Source organism: Pinus tabuliformis, chromosome 6 (assembly GCF_031772625.1).
Source record: "Pinus tabuliformis cultivar Carrire ecotype Pingquan chromosome 6, CPIR1, whole genome shotgun sequence".
NCBI lineage: Eukaryota > Viridiplantae > Streptophyta > Pinopsida > Pinales > Pinaceae > Pinus > Pinus tabuliformis.
Genome location: NC_142292.1, coordinates 1,517,907,156 through 1,517,926,900, shown reverse-complemented (window position 1 = coordinate 1,517,926,900; position 19,745 = coordinate 1,517,907,156). Strand labels below are relative to the sequence as shown.

General features: G+C 38.1%; 1 protein-coding gene across 1 annotated transcript in view; it reads left to right on the top strand.

Annotated features, from left to right (window-relative positions):
* The window catches only part of RBL12 (RHOMBOID-like protein 12), a 314,690-nt gene that overhangs the window by 187,993 nt on the left and 106,952 nt on the right, over positions 1-19,745 (top strand). Inside the window, exons 4-6 of the mRNA XM_089428131.1 lie at positions 14,062-14,181; positions 14,483-14,593; positions 14,815-14,862. Of these exons, the coding sequence (XP_089284257.1) occupies positions 14,062-14,181; positions 14,483-14,593; positions 14,815-14,862 (279 nt within the window). The remainder of the gene's footprint in view (positions 1-14,061; positions 14,182-14,482; positions 14,594-14,814; positions 14,863-19,745) is intronic.

Here is a 19,745-nt window from a genome sequence, read left to right as displayed (position 1 = left end):
AGTTTTTGGATGGTTGGATATGTTCTGATACATGTAAGCACATGTTAATGCTATTCTTTCTTTCTAATTTTGTCACATACATTGTTGCTGGGATTTCGCTATACTAGGGCTTATTTGCTGCATCTCTTATTCGAAGTTCTCAAAATTTTGTTTCTAGATAATGAATGCTTCATGTGTGGGCCGTGTATAATGAATGAATATTCCTAGGGATGTTTCATTACTGAAATTCATCTTGACAAGCCATTTATCTTGTAAAACGAAGTATAAAGTCTTTGAAGCTGCTTTTGTTGCTGCCCTAGTGCCAAGCGAAACTGTCTTTGAGGTCTTCTTGGCCTAGAAAATTCGAAGGTCCATAGTCATAATTCTACCTGACTCCAATCTCCCCAAAGGATTAGGCACTGGTCCACCCAAAGGTGTTCACCTTAAACCTATTTTCCTTCTCCCCTTTCCTCTTCTCTAGGTCTAGTCCTTTATGTCACCTAGGGAATCAATTATCTCATGATCTAGCCATCCAAATACTTCGTTTTTTAGTCCACTTATCTCATGATCTAGCCATCCAAATACTTTGTTTTTTAGTCCACAACTATGCTGGTGTGTCCTCAAGAGGTTACACCTGAGATGAGTTCAACCTCCCCCCCTGTGAGTGAGTGAAACGAATGCCCGACCAAGAGCGATTTGGCTCAACTGCCCTCCAAATTTCATGAGATTCCGACGGTGGGATCTTGAGATATCACAAGCCCTAGCTCGAAGACCAATTCTTGCCCTTGGTTTCCCTTAGGTTAGAAACCTCATCGGGATCCTTGCATTGCCTTTAATTGAAAATTAAGTCCTTGATCCCTTTCCCCTCCCTAATTAGGTCAAGCATATCATTGGTTGCTAAACTCCCTCCCCTTGACCTAATCTGGGTCCACTTGGTCCCGTGTGGTCCCATATCTGATGAAAGTCAACTCTTCAGAAACCACTTGGGAAACCAAGATCCACAAGGATTTTTGGGTTTAGGAAGCTCCTTCACAAGTCACATTCCCTAAGCCAATCCCTCAAATGATAAATCCCTATTCCCCTATCCTAGAGAACCTTGCACCTTGCTTAAGAAGCAAACAAGTCCCACTCTTGAGTCTCTCCTAGGAAAGGGTCATCGAGATCACTTCACACCCATCTTAGTTGATCTATTCTTCATAAGTGATTCTATATATATCGGGTCTCCTCCCATCAGTGAAATTCCGTAAAGAGTAGGAAGCTTTAGTTGTGGTGACAATGGGTTTTAGCTTTCTTGTTGCCCTTAGTCTAGTAGTAACCCTTCAAGGATCCCCTTTTAGAATCCCTGCTAGTTTGAGCAGTAACAAAGCCCTAATTGGAAGATAATATGTTGTATACCTCGTTACCCTTCAATCTAGCACGAGGTTTTACCTAGGCTGAGCCAAATGGTTTACTGACATTTCACTGCTCAAGAATAACATTTTGATGAGGCTAGCTTTCAAGGACTACAGGAGATGAAAAGGTGCATAATATGGCATGACTATTTGGGCCTGTCCACATATCCACCCATTTGCATGAAGACAGTGTGTTATTGGCAGGGTCTTGAATGTTTTTTTTTGTCAGTTTGGGTGATGTATCTCCAACAGTCTGCCAAGAAATCTAGGACTGAATATTTTTCCATGAAGAAATTTGCTTACTTTCATGACCAACAACAATACAAGGCAAAAGTATGATGAATTTGGGAAAAATTGTGATGTGTGTCCTGCAGATAAGGATTTTTTTCATGATTGTGTGACAACATAAAAGTCCATGGATGGTGACAATAACACTTATTAACATCTTCATCCATCACTAGTAGCAAAAGTTGTAGCAGGAATCAAGTTTGGGACTTTTGTAGTTGATCATTAGGACATCCTAATCCTGTAGCAACTTTTAGCATTTGAAATTAACAGGCTGCAATACACAACATGTTAAATGTGTGAAGGATCGCTTCAACGATACATAAGTTATGCCACAAATGCAACAACACCATTATGGGCCTCTTTTTCCTATGATAAATCTAATCAACAAAGGGAACCATTTGCATATTTTCTCGGCACTAGTAATAGTAGGAATAACATGACAGCGAAAAGAGTGTTCCAACAACGGATGTAGTCAGCTTTGGCACATTTTAAGAACTATTGCCACTCAACATCCTTGGAAAAAACTTCTAGCTGGGAGTTCCTTTGTTTTGGTCTTTAATGCTACATCAGAAGAACATGAGGCACAATTTGAGGATTTGTCTGTTCATAAGACGTTCGAATTCCTTTGGGATCTACTACCGTAATGTTTATGGACAATTGTGCCTCTAGGCACATGATAGGTTTCTGAGTTTCTGTTACAGATTTGTAAGAGAGGGAGTTGACAATCCTCAACAGTTTCTTCCTCAATCAAGGGAAGAGTACTTCATATTTTTTTCCTTGATTATTATTATTTTTTGGTCATCCAATTGTCCTTGTGTTTTGCTTGGTTATAACTTTTTCTTTCATGGCCTCTTGAGTGGAGTTTTGCAAAAAGAAAAATTGTGGAGATTGCTAATGCAGTGATTCATGTAGTAGATGGCAACATCGAGAAGTACAGAGCAAAGTAGTAGATGGCAACATCGAGAAGTACAAAGCAAAGTTTGTGGCAAGAGGGTTCTCCCAAAAAGAGGGAGTGGACTATGAGGAGATTTTTTCTCCAGTCTCTAGATGGTCAGGTTCTTGTATGGCCTAAGAGCTTGAGCATAGGCTCAACAAGAGTGATTGATGTTCGAGAGGGAGGATTGTATAGATTGTTAGGACATCTAGGACCATGTCAGATGACTGGAAGAGATTCCAGTTCCGAGTAAGAAGACAGTTAGACAAAATGGATGGAGCAACCTTCCAAGAGGATGTCATGAGTTGAAAGTGTCAGATGCTAAGAGATGGGAGGTCACTCAGAGCAGTATTCCTTTCTATGAGGGGGCCATGCTAGACAATAAGATATGCTTTAGTGACAGAGGGAGCAACAACGGCAGAGGGGGCAACCAGGATTACCATGGGAGGATTTGCTTTAGTGTTAGAGGGAGCACCCAGTCAAGATGACCAGAAAGCAGCTGTGGTGATGGATCCAGCGACTGAAGCTAACCAATTTATGGTTGTGCCAAGGCATGCAACAAAGCATGTGTTGAGGTACATGCGTGGTACAATTGGATATGGTTTGAGATATGTCTTAGGTGGTGAAGTAGGGATATACTGATTTAGATTGGGTTGGGAGTGTAGAGGACAGAAAGAGCACCTCGGGGTGCTGTTTCAGCGTGGGATCGGTTATGATTTCCTAGTTTAGAAGGAAGTGAACTTTTGTAGCACTCATTACAATAGAGGCAGAGTATATCACATCTAATGTCACAAGTTGTTATGCAGTGTGGCTTCAGAAGCTTCTTGCAGGACTCTTTGATTATCTCATTTCACAACTATGACAAGGAAGAAAGGAAAGTTTAGAAAATTCGAGCCTCGAAATAAATTTCAAAAGAAAATTGACATGTCTAAAATACAATGTTATGAATGTGATGAATATGGGCATTTCAAGAGGAATTGTCCTAAACTCAAGAAGGGCAACAAGAAGAGGAAAGAAAGAAGTGAAGGCCATGTGGCCGAAGAAGTAGAAGAATCTGAAGAGAAGAAACCTAAGAAGTAAAAGACCTCTACTATTAAAGGTGTCTCATATATTAAAGTTTATTTTCAAGACAATAGTCATGGTAGTAAGTGTTGTCACCCGGATTGTACAGGCACCGCGACAACGCTCAGGACGGGGGTTGTCACTTTGATCCCCACCCACTCCGTTCTAGTTGTTTCCCAACAACAGGCTATGGGGGGTAGTCCCTATGGAATGAATTGAAGGAAAGCAAGTTGAGAATAAACTTACTTGGGAGGCACGGATGAATGGCCTAGCCACTTGGTTGAAATTAAGCAAGATTATGATTAAATTAGATTTTCTATTATGAGACCAATGCTTTAATAGAGTCACAAATTTTTGCTTCTTATGAATTGGAACCAAATGACCGGATGGACACCCGCTGCTCGAATGATTAACTAACCTATGTGAGATGCTTATGCAAGAGATTATGAGTGAGGTTTATCTTGAGTTAAGATTCCCTTAAGTTGTTTGAGTACTTTGATTAGAGACCTTCTAATGGTACTTTAACAATAGCGAAATGCAAATCTTAAACAAGATAAATTGCTTACAGATACAAGTGCAAATTTCACAAGATATCAAATAACCCAAGATGCCAAATGATAACAAGAGTTAATCAAGATGCTGGTCACGGATTTATGACAGTTTATATCAGCACTACTACTTCAGAAAATTCAAATTTACCAATGTATAACAACAATGCATAAACCACTCCAAATAATGAAAATTACTCAACACATTGAAGCATAAAATTTCCAAATTAACCAACAATGTAAATTAGCTTCTTTAGCACACTTTACGATGGAGTATTCAACAATATTTCAGATCTGATTTTAAGATTATAGCAGTAAGTAAAGACAGATCAACAAGATAAAAACTTCCCAAACTAGATATCCAATATGCCAAAAAATAGCAAAATGCACCAGAACTTGAGAATTTCAAATTTAGGGCTCTAGTTGAGTTTGCCTCATATTTGATATCATTATTACAATAGTGAATTTACCACAGATCAACAAATTAACTAAGCCAAAACTAGCTGTCCAATACTTTCTAAAAATAGAATTTTTTCATCAAAATTGGAAAAAATGATTTTTTCAATTTTTAGAGAATATGATTCATAAATATTTCAGACTTGAATTTCATAGTTATGCAGTAAATTCCAGCAAGCTAAAATGTTAGATCTACGTCAAATTAGAGATGCCCAAGTGGCCAAAACTTGTGAAAAATTAGATTTTGCAATTTTAATCGGTTTTGACAAATTAGAATATGATTTTAGAGCCTAAAAAATTATGATTCAACCGCTGTAATAAAACTGAAGCAAACTTAGGGTTTGGAGGTCAAACCCTAGGCCCAAGGCCTTGAAGATCCCACTGTTGAAAATCGTTGAAACTTTAGGATTACTTTTCCGCTTGCTAGAGATGAATTTTGAGACCTTAATCTTGCAAAACCGCAAAATATTTAGCCTTAAATATTTAGATTAGGGTTTCAGGTCAATTTTGGGGCAAAAGAGGCCAAAATTTGGAGAACTAGGACAAGGGAAGCGAATTTGCGGGGAGTAATGGGCTAGGATGATAGATCGAGCCACAAGGAGGCTAGAAATGGCCAATAAGGGCCAATGCTTTGCCCATAAAGGCTAGCGTTTGGGAAATAGGGGTCTAGGGGCCAAACCCCAGGGCCTAAAGGCTCCACAAGGGAGCTGCAAGCCCTTAGAGGGCTATTGCCAAGGAGGAGGAGGAGAAAGGGCCGTGGGAGGAGGGCCGAAAAGGAGAAGAGGCCTACACATGCCTAGGGAGGGCTAACGGCTAGCCTAGGAGGGCCGAGGAGGGCTGTTGCAGGCCAAGAGAGGGAGACGCTGGGCCTGGAGGAGGTAGATCTGGTCTTGGGAAAGCCAAAAATTGAAAAACCCTTGCTTTGCAATTTTTTAATGCTTCAACTCTTTGATTTTCTGAAAATTTCGCCGTGGGAAACCTGTAAAAAATTCCAAGAGACTAGATCTTACCCTCAAGGGCCTAGATCTAGCTCTTCTTCCACTTAACTCCTTGATCTAACCTACAAAAATAAAAATAGAGACACCCAAACCCAAAATATATACAAAAAAAATCCAAAATCCCAACCCAAGTTAAAAAAAAATACCATTTAAATTTACAATCTTATTTACAAAATATACATGGGTTTTTAAATGGATTTTGAGAAAATATATATATATATTTTTACTTGAAATAATGGCTAAAATCCTTCAGAAAAATTAATGATTCATTATAGCCCAAGCGAAAATTAAATCCACCATATAAAAACTAGAGATCCAAGCAATAGTGATTCTTGCACAAGTTTGTGAACTTGGAGGCCAAGGACTGAAGTACTTGCAAACACTATGTATTTATCTCAAAAAATAATCTGTTAGATCACATGGGGAATCAAGCCACCTAAGATTAGCCCAAAACTATCAATAATATGAATTTATCTCCATCTAATGAAAAAAACAAATCTTACCAATATTCAACACAACATAGCGATGCTCGTAGTCAGCACATACCACAAATCAATAAGCAAGAACACCTTGAATTTCACCCCAAAATCTTTTATTATTATAGAAAAAATAGTTCCCGGCGGGACAATAGTTTACACAATGCTTCAGTAGCAATTCTAGCCAGAGATCAAGATGACTAGAGACTCAAATGACTCTCTAATTTATAGATAAATCTTCCAAATGGAAAAATCACCGTTAGTTTCTTTGATCCTTGTCAAAATAATCTTGGCCATTGATAAATATTTCAAGATCTTTTAATCTTGGCTCTCTTCAGCAACAATTCTAGCTAGAGATCAAGATGACTAGACTCAAATGACTCTAATTTATAGATAAATCTTCCAAATGAAAAAATCACAACTAGTTTCTTTGATCCTTGTCACAATAATCTTGGTTGTTGATAAATACTTCAAGATCTTTTAATCATGGCTTTCGATTTCTTATTTTTGAGAAATTTTCGAATTTATCATTTAATTCCATTTTAATTAGTTCAAAATTATTTATTTAATGCTAATTTCCTCAAAAAATTGACTTTGAATTAACTAGCAAGGTCCAAGGGTCCAAATTTTCTTGAAAAAACAATATTCCCTTGGTGGAGGACCTTTAAAAATTGATTCTTTCAAGACCCACGAATTTTTCCATTTGGAGAATTTATTTTCCTAGACAATTTAATTTTGACTCTAATTAATTAATTTTCTGGCTTAGGATTTAATTTTATTTTGCCAGAAAAATTAATTAATTTACACATGAGGGGATTAATTATTTTTCCAACCCTCTAATACATATGATTTTTCTTTTACAAGACTCAAAGAGGGAATACACATTTGTCTTAGACCCTCAAGACACATAACCCATCTGCGACTCAATATGATCTAGTAAACCAAGTGATTTGTAATAAAATAATTTAGCCAATCCGTTTAAAGTATTCCCAAACCACTTTTCCATCAGACTTGACTAAAATACTAGGACTCATGTAATAATTCGACAACAAATTTCACCTTAGCTTTGGGGGTTTAAGCTGGAGGGAAAAAACTCTTTTGATTAGTCGTGTTGAAAAACACAGGTAATCAGTGAGGTTAAAAAACCTCCTGGGATGGAATTCGTCATCGAATTATAGGCTTACCTAGGTTGTTACATAGACACATGGTTTTACTAAGGTCATTTACAATATATAACTTGCAGAACGGGATGACCATGACACTGTTGATATGTGATCCGATCCTTGTTGAAAAAATTTGGTACTTCCGCTTCCTAGGAACTTTGACAATTTGAGTGCAACAGGAAGCATTACAGTTATGATAAGTTGCATTATAGTAATTGAGATGGCATCATACCAAAAGCATGAAAGGATATAACAATTTGCATGGTTGAAGCAAGTCATCTAGTAAAATAGGAGGATAAGAGATCATCACACCTCATCATCATCAAAATGAAGCATTTCCAGAAAAGGGGATCATCAAGATTCTCCATTAAGAATCTTTGTTGTAAAGGTTCACCTCTAATTAGAAGAAGCAAGTACTACACAAATGGTCTACATTCCACCTAGCATGGGATCCACAGTTTAGAAGGATGAAGGTATGGTGACAAAGAAGTGCAACATGATAATCTAGTTGAAGCATTTTCATATTCAAGCAAAGAAAAGGAAGCTGCTGAAGGAAGCCTAGATGATTACATGAAGGAAGAGGTATGCATATATATTTAGTAATTTTTAATAGATAGATAAAGTCATGTCATCACTTAGTTGAAGACAAAATGGTTAGAATGCTCTATCTCATGAGCATGATTAAAGAAGAAAGAACTCTTCCATATAAAAAGTATATGAATGCATAAGTTTGGCATACTACATAAAAGCATGATGGAATCAACATATCATATGATCTCATGAAGAATATGAAGTGGTGGGCAACAACTCTTCCTATACAAAAGGAGCTATGTATAGAGATCTCGAGAAAGCAGTATGTGAAGAAGAAAGGAGAGTTCGCAAAGATGTGCCTATAGCTACATAGATAGCATGGATAATCAACATCTAATGTTAAAAAGGATTGGCTATGACATCTCCATGAGGAAATTATGAAGACCCTGATAAGTATGCTGAAGAAAGAAAACCTTGGTAATGGAAGTCTTGGAGGTGGATTTATATACAAAAGGATGTTGATGTTACAAAGGTAGATGTTATAACGAAGGGCCATCATAAAGAGGTAATTTTGATTTGATGTTCTCTTTTGATTTTTGAAAGCAAACCTCTGGTTGGATTGGAACATGACTACCGACAGAAGGTTGTTGAAATTCACCTACAATTAGTATTGAATGAATGATTCTAAGAAGAACATGCCTTGGAAGAGGTAGCGATATGAAGGATATCTAGATGATAACAAAGGTTGTCACTTTCCGATGTAAAGAAGGATGACATGACTAGCATTAATTGGTTCAACATTATGTTTTGTTGAGTGGAAGTGATGTAGAAGATGGCCAAAACCCTACGAAGAAGTTATCGAAGAAGATGGCTCCGTGATGTAGAAATTGAAGTTTATTCAAGACACGATGAAGCAGAAGGAGGAGCCCTACAAGCAACTTAGAGTAATATGATCTCCACGAAGAACAAGATAATTGTTGGAAACAAGTCCCTAGTTAAGAGGGAGCTTCGGTATATTCCTTTCATGTAAAGGAATGAGTAGATCCTCCCTAGTTGAAAGGGAGAGATAGACACATCAATCTTGTCTTCATATCATGAAGAAAGAATGGAGGATTGGGTAAGCATATGAGATTGATATCAATACTCTTTTGAGGATGAGGTATGGTGTCCAATAGGAAAGAGTAGTTGAAGAGGAGATTCCTTGAGGATGTGTAAATCCAAGACAGGAATGGTGCTAAAAGGACATACCTTGCAAACATCCGGATGAGGTATTGCCTTGAAGGACAATTATGAGGGTGTCTATAAATCATTGTCTCCCTAGCATTGTGCTGTAATCTAGTGGAGAGATAGAGTTGTTAGTCAAGGCCTTGCTATCTGACAATGCCGGTTGATATGATGAGATGCATTGATTTAAGATGAAAAGATAGCTTATGAGATGGATTACCAATCCGACTCTTCTTCTGAGAATTCTTCTGTATGAGAATGTCCATGTACTTTCTATGTATTATGAATACCTCCCTAGTTAAGAGGGAGTGTTGGAATATGTAACTAGGTTCGGCCTTCATAATATCTTATGTATTCTTGATTTAATGTAAAAGAGAAAGAAATTTTATTATTGTAATTTTATAGCATGGGTTTCATGCTTTAGGTCATTTTATTTTGAGGTCAAGCACCCATTGTGTGCTTCTAGGGTTTTGTTATACAGTCAAGAAGTCAAAAGAGTCATTGTTATATGTAACAAACCCCATTGGGCACCTTGTAAAAAGTCAAAAGAATTTATTTGAGTCATAATTATGTCAGAAGTCCCTCCAAGACCAAGTTGGCTTGCAAGAGAAGAAGTCGGCCTCATTAGAGATAATTCACATTCCTAGAAAGTCTATTTATAAGAACTCAACCTCATTTGAAATCATCTAAGAAAGTTCGATCACTAGAAGAAGAAGTAGAAGAGTAAGAAAGAAGAGTGAAGGACAAGACAAGGACTAAAAGACAACAAAACTTGAAGTTTTAGGGGCAATATCTCTCACATGTGCGAAGAGGAAGCTAGGGTTTTTGCAGCTACATAGGACGAAATTTCGGATCTCCTGGCAAGGTCAAAATGCATATCAAAAGACAAGGCATATCATCTATTTATTCAAGAAAGAAGCAAGCCAAGCGAAGGAGTAAGGAGGCCTAAAATAACTTCTCTATCCCACACGTGCGAAGTTGCAACTGCTGCAGGAGGGCCGAAAAGTTGCAAACCTGTAGTAAAGGATGAAATTGTTGGTGGGGGTCGAAGTTGCAGAAAGTTGCTAGGGTCGAAGTTGCTAAAGTTGCTGGAAAGACAAAATTTGTTGTTCATCTACAAGGAAGGTTGACTTGGTCTTTGTCTTGGGTCTAAAGGTCTTGGAATTCATCATTTGAAGATTCTATAAAAGAGAAGAATTTCTTGTAGGTTTTTCTCTCTAGAAGAGGTTTTGGCCGTGGCTTGCAACCTACATTTTGTGTTCACTTCTACTACTTGATCTTCATGTTTTAGTAGTTGTTTGATCATAAGAACACAATAATAATCAAGAGAAGAAGAAGCTAATTATAAATTCTATAAGTTGAAGTGAAAGAACATCACAAGCGATTATCAAAGGAAGATAAATCACCCTAATCTAGTTGCGCTAGATTTCTCAACAACTCTGATGTTGATTGGGCTCGTAACTCTGCTGACAGAAAGAGCACATTTGGATGTTGCTTTAGCTTGATATCTGCCATGATATTTTGGATGAGCATAAAACATAAGTCTATAGCCCATAGCACGATTGAAGCATAGTACATTGGGGCTATCATGGCTCGCTGTTAGTATGACTGAGGAAGCTCTTTGGAGAGCTATTTGAGCATGTGCTAGATACGACAATAATATACTGTGACAATAAGAGTGAGGTTTGACTTGTAGAAAATCCCGCGTTCCATGACAAGTCCAAGCACATTGAGATCAAATATCACTATATCTGGGTTATGGTGTTGAGAGGAGCAGTAAGACTCCATCATATTGTAATTGATGATTAGATAGTTGACATACTTACCAAGCCTTTGTCGAAAGGGAAGTTGCTGGTATTCATAGAGAAACTTGGATTGATGGATGTGACCCTTCCTAGTGGGGGTACTCATGGATGATCGAGAACACTAAGCTATGCTCTTCCCTCTTGTTTGAGCTCCCAAGTTGGGAATGGAGCTAAGAGAGCTCTTGGGGTTGAGGGAACTCTTGACTATAGGTTGTGCGTGATCCTTGTCTTGTGTTGAGAAGTGGCAATCCCCCCTACCTTTAAGTGTGGGACTCGCCAAGAGTATAACCTCGTATGCATCCTACCCACAAGCTGGGCTTGTTGGCAGTACCACCCATCTGGCCAATGGGTGTGGCAAAGCTTGGTTGTGCGCGATCCTTGACAAGTGGTAATCCCCCCAGGCAGAGGTGAGACTTGGTTGTGTGCGATCCTTGTCAAGTGGTAAACCCCCAAGTAAAGATGAGACTTGGTTGTGCGCAATCCTTGTCATGTGTTGACAAGTGGTAATCCCCCCAAAGTCTGTGGATGCAGATGTTCTACCATTTGACTCTTATGGTAAAGCTTGGTTGAGCACGATCCTTGTCATGTGTTGACAAGTGGTAATCCCCCCAAGTTGAGGTGATACTTGGTTGTGTGCAATCCTTGTCATGTGTTGGCAAGTGATAATCCCCCCAAGCTTGGGTCATGATGGGAAGATCAATGGATATAGGGTGATAGATGAATCTCCCTTATGATGATTCTTTTTCATTAGATTGAGACATCATTGTTCTAGACGATACAAAGAAGAGATGAACAAAGATGAGGAAAGAAAGCAAAGATCTTTGATGTAGAAAAAAATTTCTCCCTATATGAGAGGGAGTGTTGAAAATTGGCAGCTCAGGGATGAATTTCCTTATCTAAAATCTCATTTCTGACAATTCTGGAGTGACTTTCTAAAAATAGAAAGTCATGTCTAGCATCTCAAGTATGACTTTCCAAAAATAGTAAATCACCTTGCATCAATTGGTAATCAAGTATAGTTGATGGAAAATCACTTATCATTAATCAATCCTAATAGTTCAATCTCGACTTAATCATCAATATTATTATTATTACTATTATCCTTTATGATACTATTATATTATTATTAAAAGGAAATTCATGTCTCTCAATCATGGCACTCAATCATGTCATATGTAACTCCCCTCAATTAATGCATATGTTACTCTCTCTCACTTAATGGATACATTACACTCTCTCTACACATTAAAAGGATGGCATATTCCTCTTACACTCATTAAAGCATGTCATAAAAGATTCCTGTTATGCACTATTTAATGCATATGTTACATTCTCTCCTTTATGGCATAAGTTATTGAGGCATGCGTTGATCACATAAGTTACTAAGGCATGTGTACCTCATTAATGATATGAGTTACAAAGGCATGCATACCTCCTTAATGGCATGAGTTACAAAGGCATGTGTACCTCCCTAAATGGCATATGTAACTCCTCCTCAAGGCATGCGTATTTCTCCTTCCTCATGACCAAAATTTGTTGCTCCTCCTATGTATATATATGCCATATCATCTCATTCTCACTAGTGCATTGTGAAAGAAGAATTGAAGAAGATTGTAAGAGAGAGAGACTTGGAGAGTAAGAGCAAAATTTGGAGGTTGATTCAGTGTTTTCATCAACTGCTACTTCTAGTGATCTTCATGCTACAACTTGTTGAGATATGGGTGAACTTACTCATTCTCTTGATCTCTCATTGTTCTTTGTATCTCTGCTGGACAATTGATATCTAATAGAAGAAGAATCTGGTTGGGTTTTCCCCTTGTGGATTTTTCCCTGGTCATTGAACCTAAATGCTTTGTGTCTTATCTTGTTCTTGGTTGTCTTAAATTGTGCATTTGGTTTATGTTCTATCTACAATTGCTTAACTAATATTGCAGCAAAAAGAAGTTTTGGAATAAATAATTATTACAGCATAGAACATCATAATTTCAACATGAATTTGCATGGGATGAATTGTTATTGTTGGGATTTTATCATTATTATTTTTATATTTTATAATTTTAGAAAAGGGGATCACTATGCTAGGGACTTGGATGTCCACTCACCCCCCCGAATTTTCCTAAAATTTGAGGTTGCTCCCACACATCCTCTTTGTGTGTCTCCCTGCTCCTGTGCTTCCCCTTCTTGGAAACTTGGTGGAGCATAGCTTCTCTCTAGTGATCTCTAAAAACCACTTGTTGTTGGTGTTAAAATGCAGTGCAATTGTTTTCATAGCAAAATACCTTCCTTCCCAACAAAAACAACAACAGCAGCAAAAAATGAAGGAAAGGATTGTCATTTGTATTTCTATGGATGTCAGCGAAGTATTTCTTATGGATTTGGGGAGTCATTGAAGACTCACTGAGTTGAGTTGAACCTGGCGAGTTTTCAGTAACTCTTTGAGTTTTAGTCGAACTTGGTGAGTTTTCAGTAAATCATTGAGTCTATAAGACATGGCTTGTCTGAATGACATTTTCAACTCATCTCACTAGTTTGGTGTGCCAAGTTGACTCACTGAAACTTGCTGAGTTTGGACAATCTCTGCCATGCCACCCCCCATACTTATATCCACATCCTGATGACCTTATCCTTTAAAAGGGACAAATTGTGGAATCCCTGCATCTGTATTGTAGCTCAGAAAGCTCCATCATTATGGTGTCACACATACACCTGCATCCACATCCACATCCACACCCAAATTCAGATGTACCAATGCAACGTAGCGTACAAAATTATCATTTTAATATGCTGAGCATTTTATGTTAATCATATATCTAAAATTTGTAAGGCATACTATACCTAATTTATGTGTATTTGTATTACACAATGAGCACAAAAAACTATATTTCTAAAACTAATAACATGCTTGTCACTAGGAGAGTGAGGAAATAGGGAAGTTGAATAGGAACGAAAAACATGCATCAAGTATTTGCGTCCCAGTATATTGTCAGTGCAGCAAATTGGACAGATTATCTTATGTTTATAAAATCAGTGGATAAGTTATCTCTCTTTTTCATCTATTCGGATTCTTTTCGGTGAATGAATTTTTATTAGAAAATTAAGTAATGTTGCATAAATATGTTAAACTGGATACTATCTGTTCTTTTACCACGACAATGATTATTTTTGCAGGTGCAATACTAATATTAGTTTCAATGTGCTAAAATCAGGTATCTGTGGAAAATTTTCTAGATGGGCGGGTGCACACTCTTTTTACCTGTGCGTTCAGTCATATTAGGTCTGAGCATTTATTATCTAACATGATAGGCCTCTATTTTTTTGGTTCAGCGGTAAGGATCTCCACTTATGCTTTCTCTAAATCAATTCATTGTAAAGCTGAAACAGTTTTTTCTGTAACTTGTTGGAAATTGTGCCATTGACCAAGGAGAAATCCGGGATCCATTGATCACTGTTTTTTTAATTAACACGTGCCTTGCTGCTTATATAAGCAGTATTGGAATCACATATTTAGCTAGACATGCGATGCTGTAATTTTCATGTCATGATTTGCTATAAAATACGTTTCTTGTGTTGCTTCGAAAAGTTGGAAGGTTTAATTTTTTATTAATTGCTTGGAAATTTTTTGAGCAGGTTGGAAGTTTTCTTGGAGCAGAATATCTGTTGAAGTTATATCTTGCTGGTGCTCTTGGTGGCTCAATTATGTTTCTAATAAATCAGGCATTTATTGTACCTTGGCTTGAGGTAGGTTCATGTTATTAAACTTAATTGCTGAAGTTTTGAACACTCATAGGGGTTTCCTTTACATATATAACAATGCATGTAGATACATTTTTCTTTTCAATATCTTTGCTATTAGTCTGTTGATTTCACATAAGGGTGAACAGAATGACGGTCATGTCTCACTTGTACTACTATTTAATCTAGCTGATTAACTGCTTTTATGTCTCGTTTCTTGTTTGCAGGGCAGCTCTAGAAATTATTACAATCCAAGATACACTCCAGGAGGACTGGTACTGATTTGTTTTGGTTTTTGCACCTCACTGTACTTTTGCGTTTTAAACATAAATTTTAGGAATTTTATTTTGAGCATAGAATTTATTAATATAATAGAGCTGTTACAGTAATTCTCTTTTTCATGGACCAAAGCCCGTGTGTCTGAATTGGGTAGGTGCACCTAAAAACCTAGTGTTCAAGATTGGATAAATAAAATAAACTCCTTTTAAGTTAAACTTTATGTTCATTGCAAGTTCTTAACAGCTTAATATAAGCTACTAATTAGTAATATACTTGTTACATGTCATATGTTCTTTAACTGATAAATATAATAAATAAACAGTGATAATTGTTTCATAATGGGCATACTAGATAACAGAGTCATGATCCATAGTCACTCGTGGCAACATCCAGGTTGTTCAAACTCCTCCTGTACTTGTATCTTATATATGTTTGTCAGATACGAATTGTTTTTGAACAATCTTAATTCGTCTTTTGTATGTGTTGTATGCACCAAGTGGTATGAGAGGATGCTGAGCTTCCTTTTATGTGTGGTCAAATTTTCTCTCTCCTTTTGTCTGATTCTGCTCTCTCTTCTCCTTTGCAGTAATGTTTCCACCTCTTGAGTTAGCCGCAAAGGGGAAAAAATATCAGTTGCTTCATTTCCATTTTGACCCATAATATTGGCATCCTCTTCTATCTTGCTTCTTCTGCAATGCTTCCCATTGACCTACTTTTGTGGTCATTTGTTGGACATTAATAGAATCATCTTATCTTATCTTCATGTTCTTTGCCTTTGTCATTGCTGTTACCATCTGCTGTTTTGTTGTGCTGCATCATCATCCTCTTTCTCTCTAGTTTTGTCCTTCCCGTGCTTTCTTAATGCCTGTGTGCAGTGTGTATCCTTTAATCTCAACGTCGTTCCTCTGCCATCTGCCATCTTTTGTTGCCATCATTTATTCTCAACCCTTTAGTGTTGCATTCTTTAAGGGAGATGGGCTTCTTCGTTTTGGATGTTAGGAAAGATGGGTTTTCTCACCCTTGTGCTCGTCCAAGTGTCAGCCAGCTAGGTTCCCTTGGCTCTGATTACTTAGCTTCTTAGATTTTATGTCTTGTTAGCATTGTTTAGGAGCTTCTTTCACGCTTCCGCTATGTTGATTCTGGCTGTATGTTTCAGTCCCATTGGCCTAGTAATTGTGGTCATTCATTGGACATTAATAAGATTATCTTATCTCATCGTATTTAACTCTGTATCCCCTATGTGTCTCTATTCCTGCCAAACATCTTGCCCTTATCACTCACCATTATGTCCTGTCTCGCTTTTCTTTTTTGCTAAGCACCTTGGCTCTTCCTTTTGATTTTTCATGATCTTATAATCTGATAATTACTTTCCAATGATTTCTTCATTAATCCATCTTAAGTTACATTCATCATTAAGCAATTATATATGAAAAAGCTCAACAGTAAAACAATAATGACAGTAGGATCATGAAGAGACAGCCAAACACAAGAGCCAATTTTTTACCTTGGGAAAACCCGAACTAGGGAAAAACCCAGCAACCTTTTCTTAGAGAAATTGTCCAATTCAACAAGAGATACAATCTGATAGTTTCCCAGTCAAATAAATCAAATTGACCAGTAAACAAACCCAGGTCAAACCTGGTCAAACAAATATTTCGGCCTCCTATAACTGCTGGTCAACTCAGGTCAAATAGGCTGAATTTCAGCCTCCTGCACCTCCCACAGAATTTTGGTCTGCTGCCCAGAAAACCTCAGAAAAGTTTAGTCTGTGGCTCACACGTGCGAAGTCAAAACAGAAATAAAAGATGCTTGGTCAATGCTGGACAGACTGGGTCAACCTTTGGTCTGCTTCTCCTCTCTCGTCTTGGCATGGATGAATAGAAGATTTGATGTTTTTTGTGATCCAAATTAATGCCAATAGAGGAGGACGCATGGCAATATATAGTGGATAAATGAGCCTGAATAGGCGTCTTTAGGGCTGACCGATTTGATCTTGGAGGCAAAATTTGAATTTTAATTTGGAGCCAACTTGACATCAAATTTATATTTCCATTCTCTTTAAATTTTGTGGGTTAATTCAATGATGAATACCGACCGTAGCTATAAATTCAACACTTCCTCTTAGTTGAGGAGGTATTCGCCTTGACTTCTTCAGATGTCCTCTTGTTGAAAAATTTCTCCATTCCAATAAAAGGTTAAATGAGCTCAACTATGTTGATGGATCCATCCACCTCATGTTCTATACTAGAACCATGCGGAAAGCATCTTGCATTAGGATCATGCATAAGGATCTAGTCACCCACTAGACACATACCCTTTGCAAATGGATCTAGTCACCCACAAGCCAATTACCCATTCGCTGCTTAAGTACCCCCTGACACAAGTTTAGTGCTTGTTTCACCAACCCACCAAGCCATCACTTGGAACCATGTCAGGTACTCCTAACAAATGGTGAAAACCTAGGCCGATTTACCATGCCCACATGTTGTCACGTGCTATTGAATGGTAAAATTACTTGCCCAATGTGATGAGGTACTCAACCCACTAGCCAAGTAACCTTTGGCAATATGGTTAGGTAACCCTTGGCCTTGATGCTCATTGGGCCAATTTCCCTAGCCCCATTACATGGATCCCGATCACTACCCATGACCTGGTCAATACCCTTGACCTAGTGAGAATCTCCGACCCTTGATGCTATAACATCAACACTCCCTTTAACCAAGGGAAGCATTCTTAACCACTCCAAGCTTGTCCCTGAAGTATATAAACTTCATCCTGGGAAAGTTGGTTTGTGAGAATGTCAACAACTTGCTCATTTGTAGAAATGCATTGGAGCCTCACTACTCCCTTCTGTACCATGTCCTAGATGTTTTGGTACCATGATCTCATTGTGCTTCGACTTGCCATTGTGTCGTCTCTTACACCTGATCAAACATTCCTGCGTGTTGCTTCCGTGTTGAAAAGTGTAGCTTGGCACGTACTCTCACAAGTCTAGGGTACTTGACTTGTGAGGATTTGACCCACCAATAGGACTTGGTTAGGCAAGGTACCCAAGATGGTGGGCTTTGCACCCAATGTTGTGGGCTAAAGACCCAAAGATAATCATAGTTTATTCTAATTGTTGTAAGAGGGCATCTTTGATGGACTAAAGGGGCACCAAACGCAACTTTGGAGAGCTATAAATTAAAGAGACAATGAGAGGTCTAAAGCACATCTCATAGCAACTCATCTTAAGAAACATAACGAGCTAAGGGGAGACGCAGATCACTCAAGAAGGATCCACAACCAGAAGAGAAGAAAGTCAATGGTTTTTACTGTTTTGGATGATTCCCTAGGAAGGTAGAGTACCTTGTTTTCCCAACGAAGGAGAGTATCTCTATTTAGTGGTGGTTTTTGTTTGCACTAAAAGGCTACTGTGAAGTTCTGTGTGAAATTTGTGGAGGGCTGAAGCCCTAGAACGAGGCCGAGAGGCCTCAAACCTACTTGCAGAGGGGCCACAGGGAATCTATGGAAGGTTGTAGGCATTCTAAGGTAGGCCAAAAGTCTATAAAGAGGAGTCGAGAGGCCTTAGAGATTAGGGAAGGCAACGAGGAGCCTAGACCTAAGAAAAGGACAACGAGGGTTGGAAAGGGCTTCTGTATGCTGTGTAGAGGGTTGTTGAGGCATCTATTGAAGTCTGTTCATTAAAGGAGTGAATGAACAACTGGTTTGAAGACTGTTTGTGCAGTCAACTTGAAGGATCTAAGGGACTATGAGGAGATGTTGTGTAAGGGCTAATATACAATGATCTTGAAGGGCTATTTCAGTATGAGAAGCTGAGTTGTTTTGGGGCTGAATATGCAAGATATTTAAAGGAAAATATGCCTTGTGAGCAACTGTATATACTAAGACATTAAAGGAGCAATTTTCCTGTGAGTAAAGGAGGCAAGACTGCTAGGTGTCAAGAGCAAGTGGACAGAAAGGGTTGGAGGCTAGCTACAACAAGTAAGTCAAGTATTGTTCTTGTTCTTTTGGGCAGATCGAGGCTAAAGGAATTGTCCTCAAACCCTAGTGTACACTGTTTATACTAGTGCCTTGTATTAGGGCTTTGTAAGGCCCATGACCTTGGTACGCGTACCTTATGTTTGTTTTATTGAAGGACTAATAAAAACAAGTTTTGGGCCTACAAATTTTTGTGTACTTTGTTGATTCACTGTTGTTTCATTTCCTTTGTGCAAAGTGCTTGTAGTTGTGTACTTAAGTTTTTTATGATCGTGATTAGACATAGACCAAATTTGGGATACTAAGGAAAAATCAACATGGTATCATAGCTACTTTGAAGGGACTAAATCAGAGTGTGCACAACGAACAACCTAAGAGGGAGCTGGTTGATTGTTGTTGAAGGACTAACAATATGGCCAAGTTGGTTACTAGTTTGAGATGTGAGGATAGGTTGCATGGGTTGTCCACTTATATGTCAGAATATCCTGAACCAAACACCCAGTATTTGGTTCGCAACAATTATTAGTTGAACGAATACACGACTAAGTTCCTAACCAAAATATTTACTAGAAGCAAAATTACTCGATATGAATCACATACACCTAAATAAATTTCTGTCCAATCAACAGTTCTTCATTAATAAGTTAATCACAGAACTTCCTTGGGCTCTTGTCCTGGAATAATGGCCCAACAGAGAAAATAAAAAACTGATCACTAGCCTCTTTGCACTCTCTCGGACCCAACACATGCTCACGGAGAAGCCTCTCTCAATCTTGTGCTACTGTTGTCTTAGCCTCAACACATAGACTCAATTTTCAACTTTCCTAAGCTAAGATTGACAACCAAAATTTGCTTTTCAAGCTTCTTGAAGATAAATGACTTTACTTTAGTTAACTAT